Genomic DNA, 22,208 nt, shown 5'->3' with positions numbered 1-22,208 from the left:
CACGCGTTTGATAGATGCTCACATTCGTGATAGGAACTATGTGGAAAGCGAATCTGTGACTCTGCAACCTTCACGCCTTCGCCGTAATCGGCGCATCACGTCCTGAGGCTGCGAACCGCGCGCTACAGGATATCGTACCTCAAAACCTCGCTTCAGAGCGTCTAGAAGCTGGCTCTGTTGCATACGGGGTCTGAACGGCCAACGATAACGACGTTCCATAGAATGGTGTTGCGCCGACGATAACAGCATATGATACCCAATAGACATATTCAATGGCAACATGTCTTCGACCTGTAGAACATTCAAAAACCGCCCTTCTGGTAATGACACATCTGGAGTGTGAAAATGCTGAGCGTGAAGTATGGGAAAATATTGACATCAGTGGCCAGTTACCTCGACGATGAATGCACCCGACAGCGTACAAAGCCTCATGACATCTGCTAATTTCTCAACGCCACACGACGCTTGTAGAAGATGCCATATCTAGTCCAGCCACCCGCGCAATCCATCGAAGCTTGCGACCCGCTGTTCACCTACGTGCTTGACGACCCTGTCCCCTCGGAAATCCGTATACTCAAGGACCTTCAGAAACGGGGTTGGGAAGTCTCCGTGCATTTCCACGATGATGCGGTTTATCTCAATGCTACGAAAGAGATTGGAAAGGCGATAAAAGCGATACGGCGCAGGACGCAGATGATACATGGGGATATGGTTGGGGACAGTCCCAGGTTGACTCTCGAGGAAATGTGGCAGAGGGAGATGACTAGCAAGTCGGAACAAGAACTCTACGATATTAAGGAGAAAGAGAAATTTAACGATGCAGCAAGCATAATGTCGCGGATGACAGAGCAGAGAGCTTGGGTGCGTTGGGCTGATGAGGAGGCTGGGTTGGAGCCGGAGAGTCCTAACGTAAGCGATCCTCTGAAATAGGAATATCAGGAAGACCCAAATATGCAACTGATGAACCCAGACAGGTAGTGCAAGCCACCGATAGACAGTCCTACCTGTCGCACGCTCTGAGATCAGACAACTGTGAGGACTCAGTCAACGACGTTTACGAAGGGTCTGCTGGCAGCCCCAGTACGAGCACACATACTTGCAACGCATCTCGTTTTATTGAAGAACACGAACCCGACTGGCATACATTTGTACCACGTCACTCTACCCAACGCGCTGCGCATCAGCCTGCAGGTCAGGCAGCCTCATCCTCTTCTATGTCTTCTACAACCTCTCCTTCTTCAGAAGCCCCAGTCGGTCTCATGGGTATGTCCGGATACTGGTGTCCGCCCGTTCTTCAAGCCCGGCCGCAAAAGAACCCTCAGTCTCAATCCATCGCACCAAGCGCTGTGCTTCCATCACGAGACTCGAAGGAGACTCGGAAGCTCAAGAAGAAAGTTACCCGCCGTGACTCAGAACCCTCGGTGGGGAAGTATCTGCCACTTGGGTTTGTCAGGCCCCTGTCTTGGGTGAAAGGAAAGCGAAGCGCGAATGAAGGGGCCAGTGCAGATGCAACCGCACCAGATGAGCAACAAACCACCGCTCGATCAGAGGGTTCCTTTGGCCCTTATCAACGCACCACTCCCACGCAATCTGTTCCAAACATTCACCTGCAAGAGTATTCCTCCACCTTCCTTCAACCTGAACCACGGAACACATCCCCCGCCTTTTCCACTACCTCCAGTCTCATATTCCCTGGCCGTGAGATAACCCCAGAAGCCTACTTCCAGCGCACGAACCGACCCCGGAAGAATCTACAGCCGCGCCAGCTTACACCACCTCCAGGACTGGAAAACGATCCCTACATGTGGCAAGTGTGGGACCGCGGCCGTAAAAGGCAGCAAGACAAGACTGATCGTGTGCTGGGCAAAGACAGCATGCAAAGACAAGATAGCGGCAATGCTAGTTGGTATGATGGGTTCCAGAAGATGATGAAGGAGAAGGAAGCAAAGGTGGCCAAGGAAGAGAAGAAGGCTGAGAAGAAGGCGAGGAAGCAGAGGGAGAAAGAGGAGAAGGAAGAGCGGATACGCAAGGAGAATAGGGAGAAAGAAGAGCGGATACGCAGAGAGAATGAGGTGAGGGAGGCTTTGAGGAAAAAGGGTGATTTTGCAGGTGGGTATTTGCCACGATATGCATGACAGCCTCTACTTACGTGCATAATGTAGGCATAATGAATACCTGGGCAGGTTGATACTCGCAGACGGTAGGACAACGTCGTCGCGGTGGTTGTTCATGACTCGGGACGTTTTGATCGAGATCACGGAGGAGTGCAACATCTAGGACGATACCTTACAAGCCTTCGCATCTACGAAAGCTTCTTCATTTGTCCTGTCTCATGTATTTATGGATATTAATATACGAGAATTATCCCAAGAGCAAAGTTCAGTCCTATCTAACCAGCTCGTAAGAGGTTAGTGCCGTTGTTGCCTTGGGCGTGAGCGATCCTTCGAATATACCTAGGCAAGCATAAAATCTGCGCGTGCCGCCAATCTACCAATTGACTATTTCTTCCAACATAAGCACCACATATCTGACCCCGTACCCTTCTTACCAATACTATATCGTATTCAAACACAATGATTCAGCAACCCAAAGACATACTACGAGACCTAATCATAACAGCGGAAGGCCAAGCCGAGGAGCCGTATTCCTATCACGAATGGGGCTACACCATCTACCGCACATGCTACACGCCAGAATCTGAATCGCAATGGGAATCTCTAACCGAAGCCATTCAATTAGGAGTCGAAAAATCCTTCCCTGGGTCGCAAAACGATGAGCCACTGACAACATCTCAACTCCTGCGCTCCCTCCTACGTCTAGACTTCCGCTCCGATGCTTCCCTGTACAATGGTCTTAGTATCGAACAGCTTCGCCAGACCTATCTCCATCCTGCAGAAGATTCCGTGCCCCCGCCGAATTTCTACAGGAGCGACCGTGTCTTCCTTGTCGCTGACGCAGAAGTTCTGATGGATCCCTATTTTCTGCCGAAAGAGAACGAGACGCCAAAAGTACCCGTTGACAACAACACAAGCGACGTTGCAACCACGCAGAGTGTGCAGAAATATCACTATCAACACCACGGCCACAGCAAAACCTCTGGTACCAAGCGACGATGGCTCAAATGTGTCGAGGTAGACTACGTTGCTGCGGATCATCATCCAAGGAGAAGAGGTCAGGGTCCACGGCCGTATTTTGGCTGGTTCATGATGACGGCGGAAAGTGTGGTGGAGCTGTGGGAGGTGTTGCTTGATCAAGATGTTGAGGAGATTAAACCTAGATTGGTTGGTGTGATGATTTGTGAGTGTATCATGCCCTATGTGTGTGTTGGTGGTGAGCAGGTATGCTAATGCTTGGACAGGGGGAGGGTATTGAGGTTTGGTGGAAGGCTGAGCGAATGATGGAAGGCTTTCTGTCATGTTGCGGCTGTGTTGGATCCTACGACTTCAATATTGATATATTTAGGTTGCTGATAACCATGGAATATATCGGTGGCAAAAATGAGGAGAGAAAGTATTCTTCTTATAGCCGGATGTCGAACATAACTACGTCCACACGATTCAGTGTGGCCTCCTGTCTACATGAGGTCATGTTTGAGCTGATCTACATATGTAAACCTTCAGGAGCAATACTTTGCGCCTTCGCCAGGCTTAACGATACCCATATCGATAAAAGCCGAGTAATTCCAGTAGTCTCCTTGTACTCCCTCGCCAGCAACAGGCACATTCCCGGAGAACTTCGCAGTCCAGTAAGCGCTACCCCTAGTGTACTTCGCAAAGGCGTATAGCCCAGTGTTCAAGTTCTTCTGACGATTGGCAAATTTGTTGTCCGCCACCGTCTCAATCGACCATTCACCGATGAATACAGGGAACTTACCATCTCCTGCCGATGCCTTGGCATCTGAGCATATGTCTGCGCTCACAGTATCAGAATCTGTTGGGCGGCCAGCGAAATAGTAGTTGTGTACGTCGAAGACAAGGTTGGTCGACGCTGGGAACTTGGGGGACCAGAACGCTTCACCTCTGAAGCTGCCTTGGAACATTACGGGTATGTTCTTGTTCACGGCTGCTGTTTTCGTAATAGCCGCATCGATGTACTTCTGTACCCATGCGACACCGTTGTCTGTTAACGCGGCTGGTGTGCCGAAGGTTGTGATGTCGCGATTGTCCACCGGTTCGTTGATCGGCTCTAGAGTGTATGATTGCGGACTGCCAGAGGATTGAATAAAGGCCAGTGCAGCATCGACAGCGCGTAGGGAATAGTCGAGGTTCGTCGCGTTATTGAACCAACCGAAGCGGCCTTCGCCTTCACCAAAGCCCATGCCGTTCACTCCACCAGGAAGGGAGTGAATATCGAGGATGATGTGCATGCCGTACTTTGCGATTGCGTAGGATGCGATGTTCTTGAAGAACCGAGTTTGGCCGCCGGTGTAGAAGTTGCTGCCAGGAACCTTGACCCATGCAGCGTATGTTGTGGGAATCCTCAAGACGTTCACACCAGCAGTGGCTAGCTTGTCGATATCGGCGGGTGTGATGAACGTAGCATAGCGACGCTCTAGTACAGGGCCACATTGCGATCCCAGTTTGGCACAGCAGGTCCACTCATCAGTCGTGGTACCGCAGTTCTGTGACCACCAGACTGGGTCAATGACGGCTTCTTGGGCAAGCCATCCACCAAGGTTGATGCCGTTGGCTTTGAAGGTCTTCCAGTTGAGGTAGGTGGGTTCCTGGCGCCCTGTTGGACTGCCGGTGGTGAAAGATGAGAAAGAGAGTAGGGATGCGACGATGGTGTTGAAAGCGATCATGGTTGATGTCGTGGTGTTTGCGTCCCTGGCTGAGGTTGGACCTTGTTAAGCATGTTGTTGCTGGTCTTTATAGCTCATCAGTACACCCATTGTTGACCTCTCTGTCCAGCACAATATGCACCACGACCTCGGGTCATGGCGACGTTGAAAGTCGAGCGTAAGATGTGGAGCCGGTCGACCTAGCTACCTAGGGTTAAGAGCCAAGATGATAATATAATCAGGCCTGGCGAGCCTCAAGCCGCTTCAAGACCTAGAGCCGTTGATGGCTGTACAACTGATGAGGTGTTTACCCCAGATTCCACCCCGGACTTGACCCCAGACTTGGCGTCATCTTGTGGATGCATGATAGGGCGTTAGGTCTTCTAGAAGAATTAACCCGAGCTGCGAATACATGGTCAGTCACTATCCGTATGGGTCGCATTGTCCCGAGCAACCTGATCTCCACGTCGGGTGGTGTGAACGCTACGTGGCCCACATCCCGAGGTGAGTTGTCGGCTTCGTTCGGTTTGCGTGTCAAGGGGATGCCTCCGTCTTTGATGATGACACGAATGACAGCAAGATATCGTCTTGGTGTGCGATGGCACGCACGTAGACGACAGTTGGTTTAGGGAGGCAATGACGCGACGGCCATTCGTCGTCACCTAATTAGTCCTGCGCTCGCGGCGCCCGAGAGAAACGAGAATGCTCATGATAGTACCATTGTATCGCAAGTGCTCTGCCAGCGCTGTAGGTTGTGATGTCAGGGAGTTGACGGACTAAAGTTCGTCCATAATGACGAGACGAGTGTCTTGGTGAGCCGTCCGTGCGTTCCAAGGTTGTCTGGGTCGCTCAACCGGCCAGCAGCCCCTCTATCTAGATAGCCCTTCACATTCTCACCCGCTTCGTTATATTGATGCTGATGGCTTGTATGTCGTCTACATCCACTGAAGATCCGATCGAACAAGAAAAGCCCTCGATAATCAATGCAAAGCTATATGATGGGACCGAGCGGCTTGTCTGCCGAGCGTCGAAAGTACAGCTCACACAGCGAATTCGTCGTCGCAACAGACAAGTCTGAGAAGCGAATGCTTCACATCCTTAGGTAACTGGAAGGATTCCAGTTAGCTAATATAATTCCCTTTGGCTATCAACAATGCATGCAACGCACCAACTTGGAATGCTTCCCTGATGACTGCCTCCAGCGCATGGGTAGGGGACCCCGGAAAGGCGACACCCATACGCCCTTTCCAAGTGCGAGAGAAGAGACGATCCACGCGATACACCCTACACTTTTGTTGTTACAGCCTACATTGACATGTAAACACGCAAAGCAGGTGACCTAATGTTGATGTAGGCTCTAGGCCTGTTTAGTTTTTCCCTTGTATAAGGTGCGAGTCTCCTATTTGGTGTCCATAACAAGTTCGATCTACAGATTTACGGCGATGGGAAACCAACCTTCATTAGCACTCGGTCTTGTACGCCCAACTGCAGTCGCGCAGCCGACACCATTACAGCTGACCGGGCAGATCAGTAAAAGGACGCACCGTTGCTCGAATAAAGATCATAGTACGGAGTCGGCACGACGATCGTGCACTGTCAGTGTCCCTGTCGATCCTCAGAAACACAGCTTGCTTAGCATTCCACCGGAGCTGCGCAACTGCATTTACGCCCATCTGCTGAACCCCCGAGACTGCATCGTACTATCTCCTATGATATATACGAAAATTACGGGCATTGCATTACTGAGAACGTGCACGCAACTTCACGATGAAGCTGCTAGCTTCTTCTACGCAAAGAATTCATTTCAGTGCTACATTCGTAAAAGCGTACTAGCACAGTCAGCATCGACAGCGAACATCCAATTACCTCACATAACGTCTCCCATATCGCCCAAGTTCTTCCGCGATCCACTAGCTATGCAAGGTGGCATCTTCTTCCCCGCGCCACGGTACCATCAGTATCTCACACGACTAACCATCTACTTCAAGGTATCCATACGCGACCTGGCTTTCCCAGACCCGGAAAAGGGTGATTGGGGAGACGCAACTCGGGCAGACTTGGACATGAATCAGTACATTCGCCGACCTTGCGATAATACCGCCATCACATCCGCAGATATGGGAAAGATACAACAGGCGATTCAACGTGAAGTGTTACGTGTGTATCTGAAGATGAAAAGCATTTGGATAGAAAAGGAAGGTACGTGGGCAGGTAAAGTGACGATGCCAGCAAGGTCCACGGCAACGGATGATTTGGAGTTTTGGATTGAGCTTACGGCTGATGAACACGTCACTCACGAAGGATAACATGGGGAGCACCTCATACCAGAAAAAGCTAAACAGGTCTAGAGCCTACATCGACGCCAGGTCACCTATTTTGTAGGTTTTCATGTTGATGTAGGCTGCAGGCCTGTTCAGTTTTTTTCTTGGTTGACGTGGGAGTGGAGACGAACACGGGGAGATGATCTGTCATATGACTATGCATGGACGCGCCGGTGGTCGTGGAAAAGGAAGCACTTGTTGTTCCAAGTTGTCTTATTCTAGCTAAAAGCTCGTTCGGGATGAGTGTACTACCTGTTTCCCACCTACGTTGATTGCAAGTTTTGTGAACATCCCCATAGTGCATTAAGCCCTTATTGAGAATGGTGTAGGAAAAGAGTCCTTGGATGCTGTCAACGTATTGTCATCTGTTGGCTCGGCACCACTACTACTCTTCCCCGTCATCGTGATGCACATAATACACGACACGTCTCACATGCACACCGGAAATAAGAGTTATGCAAGAAGCAGATAATCATTTCTACTTGCTTTTATTGTCCCAAAGTCAATGCATGCAGAGCATACGCACGCACACCGCAATTCGCAATTCACAACCTCAAGCAGCATAGGAAAGATCAAGTGACCAAAAGTACCACAAAAAAATTAGTTAATAGACATTAAGTAACCAAGACTACCGATCGATCCATCCCCAATCCCCACGCCAAGCCAACGCGTGCCTGCCTGCCCTATCCATCTCCGATCGGCACCTCCCCAAGCTTCCTTCCAACTCCAGCCAAGCCAAAGATCCTCTCCTTGCTTGCCGTGTTCCCCACACGCCAACTCCACGCAATGTGAAAGTTTTCTCCGGAGGCATCTCGGCACCAACGGCACCGGCTGTCGTCATTTCGGAAGAAATGTTGCGATTGCAGTGAGGGTAATGGGGGCGATGATGTCAGTCCACGCTGAGTTTGACTCGTGCGGGATTCGAGGCTGCGACTAGGCTGCTTGGCAACGACGTCCGCTGCTAGCTAGTTCCGCCTTGCTGGACTGCAGACCAGTGCAAGGCTTGCCGTCATTTCTTCGTCTTTCGTGCGTCGCCTTGGTGTATGAGTTTATTACTCGTCGGTGTCGTCGACGCTCTCCATGCTTGGCGATGGTGACGAGTCGCGGACGTATCGTGAAGAGAGAGTTGGGCTGGCGATGGGCTGTTGGGCAATGGAGATTTGGCCCTCGGCTTCGACGTCCTCGATGGGGATCCTGAGCATCTGTCCGCCAACGAGGTTGGGGACGTAGACGTATTGAGTTGCGGGTGAAGACATGGTTGTTGGTAGGATGGGTTGCATGCGAGGTGTGTGATTGTAGTCGTGAAGTGGTAGTGTCTGATAGACTAGAGTAGATGATAATTTGATGTATTTGGTATCTGGGGGTCTGATACAGGAAATCTGCGATGTTGTGTGTCTCCCTTCATGTGGGGATACCGCCTGCCTATATACTGTCGCAGAATCCCACGGCTCACCTGAGAATGCCATTGCTCATGCGGCATCCCAAACCCCAACTCCACCCATGCACCCACCCAGGCCACCAACCCAAAACCCTATCCCCGACACCCAAGCATCGCATGGCCCACCCGTCACTCCCGCAGCCAATTATAGCACGCTATCACACAAGGGTGCCTTAACGCCAGCTCCGCCGTGTCAGCCCAAGGCGCTGATTCGGCCTACGATATGCGCAACGCGTGGCAAGTCTCCCCGAGCAGCTTACCATGCCGCTCCGTTGTGTCCGACGAGCGGCGATAAGTGGTCGATACGTGCGTCGACAAGGAAGCCCCGCACCAATTTCCTCTCCGCCAGCCGGCCAAGCAGCGCGTAGGCGGCGCTACTAGTAGTTAGCCAAACGAAGACGCCTTGCCCGCGGGGTCTAGACCATGCGATGGTTATCGTTGTGTAATTCTAGCCAGGCGCATGATGCATGGTGTTGAAGTGGAGGGTGATAAGGAATTAGGTATTGTGAGGGACGCTGAGTTTCGGAAGATCGGCGTTTACAGATCTCGCGATTATTCACTTTTTAGAGTTTATGAATTATGTCCGGCCGGTGACTAAGGTCGCGTTCGGGACTTGCATAGCACCGACAATGTAATATTGACCGAGTGCCTCGACAGTCGATGTTTGCAGCGATCGTAAACATGCGGACGACCATGGTGTGTGCACGGTTTGCGATGACGGCTGGTGGTGTTTTCCCGTTGAACGCCCTCGGCTGGGCAATCCTGGGCGCTTCCGAGAATGCAGCCGAGACCTTCTGTATGGTTCTGCGTCGTTCTGTTGAACCGTGGCACTCGGCTAGAACGACTCACTACACATTTCGCCTCTGGGAAGAAACCATCAGCGTTGGACAAAGTAGTTCACGATAACGAGTGTGCACTAAGCAAATGCACATCTTGGCAGCCCTCCGAGGGGGTGGAACTGGGTACCAAATCTGGTCCCGCAGGCTCTGATGGCTCTGGAGCGTTCGGACAAGGGCATCATAGCTTTGTAATGAAACGTCACTCCTGTGGAGTAGGACTATCCACCGTCGCAGCAGCAATGAGGGCGGGAATCCTTGGATCCAAGCAATCCCGCTCAACGCCAACTGTCCAATACGAGGTCACATGGTAAGTGCACCAAGGCTACTAGATGAAGCCAGAACGCGCCAACGCACCCCAGATCCCGAACGGCCTGGATTATCCAGTCCCCATGGTCCACATGGTCAGCGGCGTAAAGGACATAGCTTGTGCACCTCGTGTGGTGAGCCCTGATATCGTTAAGCTTGCATGCACGATTTGATGGATGGCTGGATCAATTCACGCTTGCAGAACAGTTCGCAATTCGAAAGGGTATCATGCTATATTACAACGACAACGCTCCAGTAACCTTATGCCACGCTCGATTAACGCCATGGTATCCAACATTAAACATTAGGGCCTGATCTTGCCAGCCTCTGGGTTTCCCCTGTTGTCCTGCCAACCCCATGCCAACCTCTCCATGGTCTTGTCCTCATCCTTTCCTGGCCACAAGACTTGTCCAAGGTACACGGCACGAATGCAGAAGGCTGCCACGACAAACCACATGATGACCAATAGAATAGTCAATGCGCTCGCGACACCGTTGATAGCTTCGCTGTTTAGCACTTTTCCTGCTTGTATCGTTGCAAGCGTGAGTCCTGCATTCGGGAAAATGAATGCCCACCAGTTTAGCGAGAACGACATCCTACGTGATCCCACTATGACGGCGATCGTTGTTATGATGAAGAACCAGTACGCGAACAGTATGACAAAGAGACCTGACATGATGCCAATGATTCGTACGATTTCGCCGTCTGGGACTACGGTATTCGTGAAGTAGTTTTCGGCAACGAGCGACGGCGCTTGATTTGCAAGGGAGAGGAGTCCGGCAGCAGTGTAACCTATTGCTGTTAGAATCTTCCAAGGGAGCATTCATCTATCGGGTATGGACTTACCTGCTGGACCAACGGAAACATACATTCCTGGTCGCGTGGTAGGAGAGGGTAGAGAACTCGTCATCAGGCGCTGCATGTAGAGCCCATACAGCAGGAAGGAGACGACCCACGCGAGCCCCTGAAAGAATATCGCCCCGATGAATATCTTCCAGCTGGGATTTTCAGGTTGGGCAGGAAGTATAGTGCCAGCCAGCGTGCCTACAACCAGCAAAGGGTATATTGGGAAGATCCAAGCCGGAACGGCATCGCCAACGTTGAGGCGCTCGAGACGGAAGAAGAGGGAGTACTGGATGATGCCAACGAGGAAGGCTGCGGCACAGTACATCCAGTAGGTGATCTCAAGCGCTTTGGTGAGCCATGACCCGGTCGATGGGTTGCCGTAGATGTACGTGCAGTTGAGTATCAGGGCGACGGAGACCCAGTACGTGCCGAAGAAAAGGCCTTCGACTGGATGATGTAGCGATCCGAGGAGCTTCCGGGGGACGAGTAAGAACCGCGCGAACATGCATAGGTTGAAGATGGCGAAGAGTACGAGGTCGAAGATGAAGACGACCTTTCCGATGGTCTGTAGGCCAGTGAATTTGTTCGGGGTGTTCCCGAGAACGACAGCTAGCGCTCCTGTCGACATGGTGCATGCGAACCATGGCCTGCGGTATTGTAAGTTTGTTATCCGAATGCTCTCGGCGCGTCGACATACCATGTGAAATGTACAATGCGATCGCGCAGCCCGACTTCCGCTGGTGGCTTCTCATCCTCGCTCTCGTACGTCGTGTGGGTTCTATCGCGGAATCGCATTTTGGTGATAGCTGAAGGACGCGACTAGGTGTTGACAATGCTGGGGGCCCTGCTTCGGGTAGTCATTCCAGGATTCCTGCCATGACACCTTCTTCCCAAACATTGCGGAAAGAGTGCCGGACGCATTTCGTCATACAGGTAATTAGTGGCGATCCTGGCATCTACGCGCCTAATGAGAGAACGACGGGCAGCCCCGTAGTTAGATCTCGGGAATTCGGCACGCAAGCGTCAAGCAGAAAATGTGAGGTTGAGGCTGGGCGCACAGATAGCCGTGACGTCATGGGTTCTTGTGACCGGCCTCGGCGCAGCGACTACGCGTATCTATGCCAGTTCTTGCTCAGTGTGAAAAGATTTGAAGGGGACGATGTGAATCGGATGCCTCACGAAGATCGAGACGTGGAAGTCTCAAAGCCTGCAGACGCCATGTAAGGGTGACTTTACTGGAGTTGTGCGGCACGGTCGCCCGTCTCCATCATCCTGCCGGAGATTCGATGAACATTGCCGTATCCGAAAAACCATGGCATCGCGATTCCCATGTCTGTTGTCTCACTTGCACAACGGTCAGCATCACGAGCCAAGAGTCATACGATTTTGCCGCCGAGTAAAGTCATAGTACAATGTGGTCTTCCAAATTTGAGTAACCAGAATTATAACTACCTTGGTAATGCTCCTTGAACTGCTTCTAGAGAAACAGAGCATGACGCTTATCATTCACATCAGCTAGCCTGCATTTTCACTTTCTGCGCCGATAGGTATCCCGCGATAGAAGGCCTGATCGTGCACTAATCACAACGTACAAGTTGGACGAATGCGCTGGAAGTATGAAAGGAGCTTTCAGCTACCGGTTGTAGCACCTCGCCCACAAGGACGATAGCGCCAACGTCAAAGGAAGTAGTACTCAAAGCACATACAGATGTTAGAGATACATTCCGCCTATCACCTTACACGAGAGATGTTCTAGATAAGCCTGAGGCCTACGTTAGAAGAACAATATGCAGGTAGAAAGACGTAGCGTCGATGTAGGCTGTAGGGTATTAGGTATTGAGCAATTCCCTTGAAGAGGATGTCAACGCGACAAAGGCTGCTCTCGAATACGGTATCCGCTTACGACTAAGACGATAGCTTCGCATTGTTTGAGCCGGCTCTACCAACAGCAAGTTTCGCGCGCATTCAGACATTCCTCCAAGTCTTTGCAGTCCTTTGACCAAACCGCAGCTACCTAGGTACCTTTACACGTCTTTCTTTCACACCAAGCCAACTATAAATACACCACCCATGACAGTCCCGAGACTATGCAGGTCCCTTGGCCTGCATAAAACAAAGCTTTTGTACTCTGCCTCTGGCAATCCCTTGCCCCGAGCTTACCGAGAAAAAGTCAAAACGCAGGGCGTCCCACGATGTTCGCCACCAACGCCGCGCGCCAGAAGCGGGCGCGGCAACGGTACCTGCTGCAACCTCCGATCCCGACCCCGCGGTAAGACTGGAAGCCTGAAAAGCTTAGTTAACTCCATCTCCACTTGCGTCTCACGACGATCTCACACGAGGTGTTGCAATACAAGCACGACTTATTTGTTTGTTCGAAGCTGTAAGACCATTTTGAACGGAACAATGATCATGAAAGGGTATCAGGTATGAGATTTGCAGTTCTAGAAATCTAGAATCTAACTATCAGGGTACAGCGTGTGCTGGCTTTGATGCAATAGAAACCGTGTATATACACTCCAGGCGCCGTCATCGCGCCTATATATCCTGTTCCAAAAAGAAAAAGAAAAAGTCTTTGTATCGCGTGTCATTAATGATCTCGTCCGCATGACCGATTAATCCAAATCCCAGGTGAAGCAATGAGGCGGAGTATCCTGACCATGAATGATGCGGATGAAAAGCCTGCTATCGCAAGAAGAACGCCGTCATAATGCATATGCAATTCCATGATGCTTGGGTTGATTGACAAAGGAAAATATGGCTCGCTACACCTGCCATTACGCGGCGATGAATGCCGCCATCATGGCCAACAGACCACTTATTATGGCGTACTTGGCCCCGCCGGTCGGGGTCGAAGCGGCATTACTCTTCTTCGCCTGCGTGCCGTCTGGTTTGAGGACGGCGTTGGTGCCAATCTGGGAGCCAATGTTTGCTACTGCAGCTTGGCTGTCGCGGACGGGAACAGAGATCCTGCCGTTGCCGTCGGCTTTGGTGGTTGTGACGGTGTTGTCAGTGACTGAGGACGCGCCGGTAATGTCGTCGTACTTCATGCCGTTCCATGTGATGTCTGTCTGCGACTCTGCGCCAGGACCTGTGAGGTAAGAGATGAAGACATCCTTGTTGGCGTGTGCAGAGCCCAGGTTAAGGTTGAATGTGAAGCTGCCCTTGTCGGATGAAGACGCATTGGCCTGTTTAGCGTTGATCATAGTGATGGACTGCAGATGGTCGTTTGCGTAGGCGGCGTACGCACGGATGCGACCGTCGTACGCAGCACCTACGTTGCTGGTAGAGAGAGCTGCAATCTGCGTGGTTCCGTTGCCGTTGCCGACAATCTGTGCGACGGCGGCATGGGCGTAGTACTGTGGACGTACGAATGAGGTTTCACGACCGTACATGGGGATAGGCGACCAAGCACTGGCGTTGGAGTTGTCGGTCATGTGCATCTGGACCGAGGAGATACCAATGGAGGCTGCGTAGAGGAAGAAGTTGAGCGTCCAAAGGGAAGCACCGAGGGTATCACTGACGCCGGGCATGCCTATTGGCCCAACGGAGCTCATCTCGCGCAGCACGTAGGGGTGGTCTGTCTTGAGGGCGATTCCGACCTGCTTCTCCCAGTACTTGAATTGGGTGTTGGTGGCATCGAGGTCCATGAGGTCGTCGAGAGTGAGGGGGGTGGGGGTCACTCCGATGACTGCAACATGTTAGTACAGCATGTGGGTTGGGGACAAGGGGACATACAATAGAAGTAGTCGTGCTGGTTCCAGGTGGCCAGGAAGTTATCGCCGTTCCTACCCTCCATGATGCCATCGTCGACGAGTTGCGCGATCTCGAAGGTGGTCCCAATGGTGGAGGCGGTCGCAGGAGACTCAAAGAAGGATGACGGCAGGTTGGCAGCCTTGAGCACGCGCTCGTAGACGACCTCGGCGCGGTCCAGCCATTGGGAAGTGTATGTCTTTCCGTCCCAGGGCGCAGAGCGGAACGAGTTCTGGAGCCACAGGTCGGGCTCGTTGCCAATCTCGAACGAGTACAGTTTGACGTTCTTCATGCCGTCGACGGCGGCTTGCGCCAGTGCGGTGATCTTATCCTCGTAGTCGTCGTCCATGTAGGCCATGTTGAGTCCGAAGGTGACGGGCGTGTCCTTGGGAAAGCGCTCGAGCGCGGCGAAGTAGTTGGGTCCAATGATCATTGAGTCGGCCGCAATGGCACCCTGTGCCGTCGAGTCTGGGTTGGAGGTCCAGCCATAGTTTGTGTTGCTCGACTCAAAGACCATGTAGTCCTGCGTGTTTCCTCCCAAGCGAATGTGCGGCGGCGCGCCCGAGTAGTCTGCGAGGTTCTGGAGCAGCTTGACGGTGAATTGGTTGGGCTCCTCCTTGCCGGTGAAGGAAAAGAGGTTCGAGGGCTCGATACCGAAGCCGGCATACGAGGGGTCGAGGTAGTCGGAGGCGCCATCGGGCGGGCTGTTCCCTAGCGATATGGAGATGGACTGGGCGAGGGCAAGGCGCACGGCGGGAAGCGAGAGTAGGGCTAGGCTGCGGGCAGATAACGAGGGCAACATGGCGGCAGAGGGGAGCCCGAGCGGAGCAAGCGAATGCAAAGAGTAAAGAAACAGCGGAAAGTAAAGTCAACTAGCAATCAGGAAAAGCGAGCGCAGGGGAGGTTATCACAGGAAACGAGAGCGAGCGACCTGCAGGACATGCAGCCAGGGTCGATGATGAGTGGACGGCGGCGGCAGCGTGTCAACGCTTTCAGACATGCGTCACTAACTGGGCCAAAAGTGGCGCCGGCCCGAGCGACACCAGAGGACGCGCCAGACCACCAGACTCAACAACACATGACATCACGAGCCGCCGCCCTCCCGGACGCTGCGACACCAAGCAGCCCCGTCTGAGACGCGCGACCTCAAACGCTGCAGTGGGTCGCTGGCCATGGCTGCTGGCATGGCATCCCACGCTGCTCGCTCGTCCACCCACCAGCGTTGCGCGTTGTGCTGGGAAAAGAGGATTTACGCGTCAGCTCTTCCGAGCAAGTGTCCGTTTCTAATTGTGGTGGCTGCCTCAGATCTGCACCCACGCCAATCTGAGCGGCTACCGAACCCTTAGCCACGAATGATCCGCCGCAGGAGGCTCAATAAGCCTTGTTTCGCCATGGCTCCGAATCCGCATCATGATCCTTCCCTCGATCCTGTGCCGTCTTACCCTCGAGCCAGGCCTCGTCATGGCCCTCCACCTCGATCAAGGGAAAGACGTGGATCCTCGCGGCAGCTTGACCACCTTGGAGCGCGCGGCACGCCTCCTACGCACTCGACGCCCCGACGCACTGCGTTTGGATAATCGTATTTCGATAATTGCACCCGTGTTCCGTCCACAGCCACAGCCCAACCCCTGCACCCGTTCGCTGCCTCCATATTGGCCCGTTGAGACGACGGCTCTTCCAAACCGGAATGCTTGATTTATTGCCCAGCCTCTTCCAGCTCTACCCCCCAGCCCCTTCGTCACAGCCGTATGCTTTCACCTACGTCTCCCATCTGTCGTCGCGCTGGAGAAAAGCTTTTCGATAGCACGTGTGCTAGCCCAAAGTTTGACACAACTAGCATCGTCTGCCATCATCTAGCTCTCTGCACCTCCTGTAATAGCATCGGGTCTCGAGCAGGTCTACCGGCCAGTCTCGTCCACCGTTGCCCACCACCTCTTGGCTCCAGCCGCCGCATCCCGAGTCCTCAGCCTAAACTGACGCCATACTCGCACGCCAACCTAGGAAAAAGCTGAACAGCCTGGAGCCTACGTTGACGTTCGGTCATCTATTTCGCAAGGTTTTAGCTCAATGTAGCCTATAGACCTGTTCAGTTTTTTTTTCTTGTATAAGGTGCCTGCACCTGGTAAAACGGATCTCGCGGTCGTTGTCAATGTACGTCTATGCCAATCAGGACGCTCACAACACACATGTTGGGGTAGACGTCGCTTGCGAGACGGTCAAAATTCCCCGCGCTGGGCAGTGTCTCCCCACCCTTGCACACACAGCACACTACTGGAATACGGCATTCTAGCTGCAACTACCAGATGACCATTATACGCACTCCATGCAGGGAACTGAACTCCGCCCTTCTGATCAGGGAACTTGGTTGCATAGTCTGGTCGAAAGTGCCGTAGTTCCGACACGGCATTGATCGAGATGACGTATGGAGAGCACTGACAGTGAAGAAACTACATCGTGAATTAAACCTAGACAGCTATACATATGTCATAGAGCCGATTAGCTTTGGAGCATCTAACGTCGTTGCACACTACTACACACTTTTGCACAAGCATGCAAACACCTCATACAAGAAGAAAACTAAACAGGTCTAGAGTCTACATTGACGTTAGGTCACCTACTCTGCATGTTTTCATCTTGATGTAGGCTCCAGAGTGTTCGAATTTGTCCTTGAATAATGCGCTGACGTGTTCCAACGTCCAAGTAGAATGAGTATAAACAATGACTCAATCTTACAAGAAATGTGAACTCTACTACGAACTCTCGTCTCTCAAAGTTTGCCTTTCTCTCACAACTTGCCCATCATCAAGTTTCCAATCATCTCCCGCCCAGTAACCACGGTAGTCCTCCACAATGTTGGGAAATCCAACGTACTCGAAAAGGCTATCATCCACCAGTTAGCCTTGAACTGAACCGTAAACTGCGGTTAGAGTGGTAAAGGAGAGGAGACTTACTATCAGCATACCCAAACCCAAGCATAGGCGGGATCCACCCCCTCGCATACTCCAACGCAAAGCATTCACCCTCCATCTTATACTGCTTGACATCGCCCCTAGTAAGATGATGCACACTCCCCTGCGGATACCTCTCAGCCCCATAAACGCCCTTGCCAGGCGCATAAGCCACCTGCTCGCCCTTGAGAATATGGAAGTAGTCATCCGCGGTATGCCGTCCGGTGTGACCCTCCGTTCCAATCGCAGTACCAAAAATAATCAGATACTCAGTAATGGACGCGTGGATAATGTACATGGCGCCCATGGCACCGCCGGCGTTGTTGAAGATCCATTCTTCGTCGAGGTTGATGTGGGGCCCGTGGATTGCGGAGAGGGAAGTGACGATGTGGGAGACTACTGAAGCTGTGTCGTTGCCGTGTAGGGCAATGGCTTCCTGAGAGAGCGTGTGTAGGCCGGAAGGCGTGAAGATGTAGAACTTCTCCAGGTGCGAGTCTAGTGTGTACATCAAGGTGGTTAGGACACCGAGGATGGCGCCGAGGGTGAGGAGGAGGCGCATTTTGGCGTTGTTGTCACCTTCTATGGGAACGTATTAACACAAGAAGTAGAAACCGAAGGAGTGACCAGGTCCGATTACGAACCGTTTGTGAAAGGAATGTGTTTGGCTCTTTCGGTTGGCACTCTGCACTTTGCGAGGATCGTGAGGTTTTTCTTCATGATCAAGACGCACGTGCCAGTCGGAATAGGAGAAGTCCGAGACCCCGGATCGCCAGCTCATCTAAGATGGAGGGTGGGCTGTTGTTTGCTGAAAGGCTTCCGTCTTCCGAAACACCCTGGAGGCTACATCGATGTTAGGTCATCTACTTCGCCTGTATTCATCTTAACGTAGTCTGCAGGGCTGTTTTTGTAAAGGGGTATGTGAATATTTCTACAAGCAGAAAGCTGTCTACAAAGTCGAGTATTACCTCCTCTTCGACCCCCATCATTACCCTTTGAAATGATACGAAATGTGCGATAAATGACGATGCCGCGACCTTTTGCCATCCCAGACAACGCCCCAGCCCATGCAGAACGTCGTGAATCTCATGCTATACGCCATTACATAACCAATATACCACCACACCGTGTGCACTAAGAAGGACTATCTTTCGCATTACCACCCCATGGGAGAAGAAAATCTGAACAGGTCTGGAGCCTACATCAACATGAATACATGTAAAGTACGTGGCCTGACGTCGATGTAGGCTCCACACCTGTTCAGCTTCGCAGGTCGACGTTACCACCCCCCGATGAAGGTAATGAAGCCATCGACCATGTCAATCCAATCCTGGCCATTGAGTGTACCAGCTTGCCTCTTCTCCCACAGCACATTCACCATCCTGCCCAAACGAAGTCTCGCCTGCTCTCCCGCCTCGCTGGTGCCATCGTTCCTAACGAGCTGCACTTTCCCCCCAGCAAACTTCTCACTGAGATCGATCTTGAAGCTCGCGTCGCCGTCTGGCGGGCAGTAGAAGTCCTCCTGCGATGCTGGCGCAGGCCCGATAACACCTGGAGCGAGCTGCACAAGATGCCCGTGGATGAGCATGCTCTGCGTGTGGCTCCGCCTTGGCTTGAACAGCGCGCCACGCACTGAGAAGCTGACGAGCCGCAAGAGCCCTGCGCCATCGCCCAGCCGGATGATCCAGTCTCGGAAGGCTTCGTACATCATCTTGAACTCGACTTTTATGACCCAGAGGTTGTAGCTGTAGAAGATGGCGAGCGCTTCGGAGCGGACGAGACGCGACACGGAAGCGAGGGCGTGCTGCATTTGGCCGTCGAAGGTAGAGATGCAGTATACGAGGGGCTTATCGATGACGAGGTTCTCGCAGTTTCGGTAGATTTGGTGACGGATCTCGGGCGGAAGGGTGACGAAGGTGAGCGGGTCGTGGGTCGTGTCTTCGGCGGGATGCGTGTGTGTTTCTTGGACAGACGTAACCTGGACATCTTCCATATGAACAGTCTCAGCCTCCTCTTTGTGAGAGGCAACATGTGCGGCCCAATCCTTCTGTACGTCGTTGGACCCATCGAGGTGGACACGGTTCAGGCTGTGGTTTCTGGAGTGGGAGGGCGAGAGCGCGTAGTCGTCCATGTGCTCATCGTCGTCGGGCCGTTCTTCTGCATACAGTTGCAACCCTTCCAGGCGTGTGGCATCGGGCAGGCTCGACACGCCATAGGGCTGCGCGTGCTCAGGCGTGGATGGGAACGAGGTAGCCTGACTCTCGACGCCGTGGCAGTAGTCTTGGTCGCTTCCGTCGCCCAGAAGATCCGTATCATCCGAGTCGGTGTCTGTGTCGGAGCCGATGTCTATATCCACGTTGAGTCTGTATCTCGGGATCTTGGGCGGCAGCTGATGCGTGGGCGAGCTGGGCGAAGGCAACTGGGTAGCGGATCGTTTGCTCGATGTGCGTACGATAGTGCCCTTCTGGGTGATGTTTCTCCCTCTCCGCTGGCCGGCCGCGCTGGCCTCGCTGTTTGAACTCAGCTCCGGCGCGCCGTCACAGTACCCGCACGGGGGAGTCTGCACGCTAGTATCCAGAGGCTGCAATTTGGGAGAGCGCGCTTTCATGGCTTCGGCATCGTCGGGGGGCGTCTGGCCCGTGACCGAGTATCGGCGCTGGGTAACCATGGTATATGGTAGTATATGGGCGGGAGCGGGAGTGCGAAGGGGGAACTTGGTGCGAGGGCGAGGGATTACGTGGTGTTGGGTGGCAGGCTCCAGCAAAACACCTGCGCGCGGATGTGCTGGCAGGCTGCACGATGACCGTCTGCAGGCCCTCGACGCGTGCAATGGGCAATGGGCGAGGCTTGCGGGGTGCGTTGAGTAGCGCTGCGGATGCGGCCGAGTGGACTGAGAAGCGGATTCGCGAGTGGGCCGACACCACTTTTTTATCGATTACGCTGCTGAGATGAAGCTAGAGGACAGTCGCTAGAGATCAATCACTACGAACAGGTGCGCGAGAAGACTGAGCTATAGAGTCGGCCTCAGCGGATCATCAGGAGATGAAGGGCGTAGCATGTTTGGCAACTGGGCAACAATGCCGCGTTTCATGACACCGCAATTTGTCGTCAATGCTGCACTGCCCACCCGACGATTATCATGCTCCACCCCAATCTCTCGTCTAACCAATATTCCATATCCCGCAATACTGAGGAACCATGGGTTACGAATCTGGCTTATCACGATATTGCGATCCGCACTCCATGGCGTCATGTCAGCGCATCCTATTTTCACGGCCTGTTGGGTAGGTGAAACGAGTTTTGCTTATGTTGGAACTATCGCTGCGTCTCTCTAGCCTGAGCTTATTTCGGAAGAGCTTCAACTCAAGGATTCTGATTCCGCCTCTGATACGATGCGCTGGCAACTAAATACGTTTTGATCACTCATCACTCTTCGGAAAATCATAGTTGAAGTTGCGGAATACGTTTCAATCACTTGTCGTTCTTCAGAAAATCATAATTGCAGTTGCGGACTACAGCCTTAATTCTAGGCAGAACGAGCGAATGAACTCAACAACTCCGGCCTACGCCTCTTCTAGACAAGATCCTGTTGAAGGATACTTCAAACTCCTACTACACAAGTCAACATCTTTGCTCGGGACACGCATGTTGAAATGGTGTTATGCCCTCAGTGCCCTGTCAGTCTCCTACAAGCCCCTCTTCTTCTCCATGCTCTGCATGGGTTCCCTGACCATGATGTCCAGCGGGATATTTCTTCCGCCCCTCTGAAGGTTGATCTGCCTCGTCTCTTCGAAGCCGAACTTTCTGTAAATCGGAGGGTTCGTGGCGTTGCTCGACTCCAAATAGCATGGTCTGCCTTCGCGGTCCGCGAGCTTCGTTACATGCTCAATGAGTTTACGAGCGTGACCTTTGCCACGGCCACTGGGCCTAGTGCCTAGGTAAACAAGGTACCAGGCGTCATGCTCTCGCTGACCAAGCGTGGTGTGCATAGTGTCGTGGAGGAGGGGCATGAACTCGTCGAAGAAGCGCCGTTTCCCTTCGGCGGAGAGGCGGTAGTTGAGGCGCCACATGCCAGAGCGGAATATGGTCAGATAATCGTCCATGTTCTGGCCGGGTGGCATCCTAGATGCGTGAGCTCACGAAGCCTTCGTTATCTTCAAGACTTACCATAGGGCAACTGCTTCAAAGTCGCCCACCGTAGTCACTAGTCCCTTGAGGATGTGAGCATAGGTTATGTACTCGAGAATCTCAACATGTAGCGCCCACTTTTGCTCCGCAGTCCAGTGCGCACGATCGGGCACGTCTACGAAGTATCTCGCAACATCGTCCTGGCCGAAGGCTTCCGCCAGACACTCAGCAGCCTGCTTGTACTCCGCAGCCGTAACGACGCGAACGCCGTCGGTGAGCGGAGGCAGAACAATAGCGCCAGCAGAAGTTGACTTCGGCTTCAAGATCCTGAAGCTAGCCGGTACTTCATTGACCCTGATGTTAGCCGACTTCAAGGTTGAAGACTTCGCGTCCACTGTATAATTACAGCTGACTGGCGCAACAGGGGAGAATGTTTTCGCCATGATTGTGGTTTCGACTGTAAGCCTCTACTAGTATTCAGATGGGATCTGCCGCTTCGTTTAATTATGGGGACAGTCGTCGAATTCGCCAGCGTGAGGTGTTCCCCGCAGGGCTTGAACGGAATTCGGCGTGGGTGAGACGTTAGTCACTTGAACTGCGGGATATCAAGACGACGACCTTGAGTTCAAACAACACTACTAAATTGTGATTAGTCTAGTCTGATTGCTACAATGGGTCGTCGTGGGCTGAGCAGGAGCCGTGACCGTCGATTGCCTGCTACATTGGTATACCTTTTCTGAGCTTGTTGGTGGGTGTTTACGTTTTAGCCGGACGATTTAGATCTCCTGTATGGACTCTAGAGAGCTGCGATCTCGAGACGGTATCGACTCGAGAAGGGTAACGTAAAGAAGTGAA

The 22,208-nt window shown here is 52.7% G+C and overlaps 8 protein-coding genes across 8 annotated transcripts; 1 reads left to right on the top strand and 7 right to left on the bottom strand.

The window, feature by feature from the left end:
• Positions 1-474: 474 nt before the first annotated feature.
• On the top strand, positions 475-3,135 carry J4E87_006886 (uncharacterized protein; the record flags this gene model as incomplete). The annotated part of the gene is made up of 4 exons (XM_049378487.1): positions 475-909; positions 975-2,109; positions 2,620-3,051; positions 3,089-3,135. The coding sequence occupies 4 exons, from the start codon at positions 475-477 to the stop codon at positions 3,133-3,135; spliced, it is 2,049 nt and encodes a 682-aa protein (XP_049231880.1).
• A 481-nt stretch (positions 3,136-3,616) lies between these two features.
• On the bottom strand, positions 3,617-4,801 carry J4E87_006885 (uncharacterized protein; the record flags this gene model as incomplete). The annotated part of the gene is made up of 1 exon (XM_049378486.1): positions 3,617-4,801. The coding sequence occupies one exon, from the start codon at positions 4,799-4,801 to the stop codon at positions 3,617-3,619; it is 1,185 nt and encodes a 394-aa protein (XP_049231879.1).
• A 3,352-nt stretch (positions 4,802-8,153) lies between these two features.
• On the bottom strand, positions 8,154-8,357 carry J4E87_006884 (uncharacterized protein; the record flags this gene model as incomplete). The annotated part of the gene is made up of 1 exon (XM_049378485.1): positions 8,154-8,357. One exon carries the CDS (start codon positions 8,355-8,357, stop codon positions 8,154-8,156), a length of 204 nt encoding a protein of 67 aa, XP_049231878.1.
• A 1,631-nt stretch (positions 8,358-9,988) lies between these two features.
• J4E87_006883 (uncharacterized protein) lies at positions 9,989-11,325 on the bottom strand (the record flags this gene model as incomplete). The annotated part of the gene is made up of 3 exons (XM_049378484.1): positions 9,989-10,476; positions 10,531-11,177; positions 11,228-11,325. The coding sequence occupies 3 exons, from the start codon at positions 11,323-11,325 to the stop codon at positions 9,989-9,991; spliced, it is 1,233 nt and encodes a 410-aa protein (XP_049231877.1).
• A 1,979-nt stretch (positions 11,326-13,304) lies between these two features.
• J4E87_006882 (uncharacterized protein) lies at positions 13,305-15,082 on the bottom strand (the record flags this gene model as incomplete). The annotated part of the gene is made up of 2 exons (XM_049378483.1): positions 13,305-14,218; positions 14,266-15,082. The coding sequence occupies 2 exons, from the start codon at positions 15,080-15,082 to the stop codon at positions 13,305-13,307; spliced, it is 1,731 nt and encodes a 576-aa protein (XP_049231876.1).
• Positions 15,083-17,065: 1,983 nt separating this feature from the next.
• Positions 17,066-18,211, bottom strand: ERG1 (Squalene epoxidase; the record flags this gene model as incomplete). Its single annotated transcript, XM_049378482.1, has 4 exons — positions 17,066-17,123; positions 17,243-17,807; positions 17,959-18,061; positions 18,206-18,211. The coding sequence occupies 4 exons, from the start codon at positions 18,209-18,211 to the stop codon at positions 17,066-17,068; spliced, it is 732 nt and encodes a 243-aa protein (XP_049231875.1).
• Positions 18,212-18,504: 293 nt separating this feature from the next.
• On the bottom strand, positions 18,505-19,893 carry J4E87_006880 (uncharacterized protein; the record flags this gene model as incomplete). The annotated part of the gene is made up of 1 exon (XM_049378481.1): positions 18,505-19,893. The coding sequence occupies one exon, from the start codon at positions 19,891-19,893 to the stop codon at positions 18,505-18,507; it is 1,389 nt and encodes a 462-aa protein (XP_049231874.1).
• A 1,018-nt stretch (positions 19,894-20,911) lies between these two features.
• J4E87_006879 (uncharacterized protein) lies at positions 20,912-21,796 on the bottom strand (the record flags this gene model as incomplete). The annotated part of the gene is made up of 2 exons (XM_049378480.1): positions 20,912-21,347; positions 21,393-21,796. 2 exons carry the CDS (start codon positions 21,794-21,796, stop codon positions 20,912-20,914), a joined length of 840 nt encoding a protein of 279 aa, XP_049231873.1.
• Positions 21,797-22,208: the final 412 nt, after the last annotated feature.

This window comes from Alternaria ethzedia (genome assembly GCF_023757985.1).
Source record: "Alternaria ethzedia strain BMP 0044 chromosome Unknown scaffold_17, whole genome shotgun sequence".
Taxonomy (NCBI): Eukaryota; Fungi; Ascomycota; class Dothideomycetes; order Pleosporales; family Pleosporaceae; genus Alternaria; species Alternaria ethzedia.
This window is presented reverse-complemented; position numbering and strand designations above follow the sequence as displayed.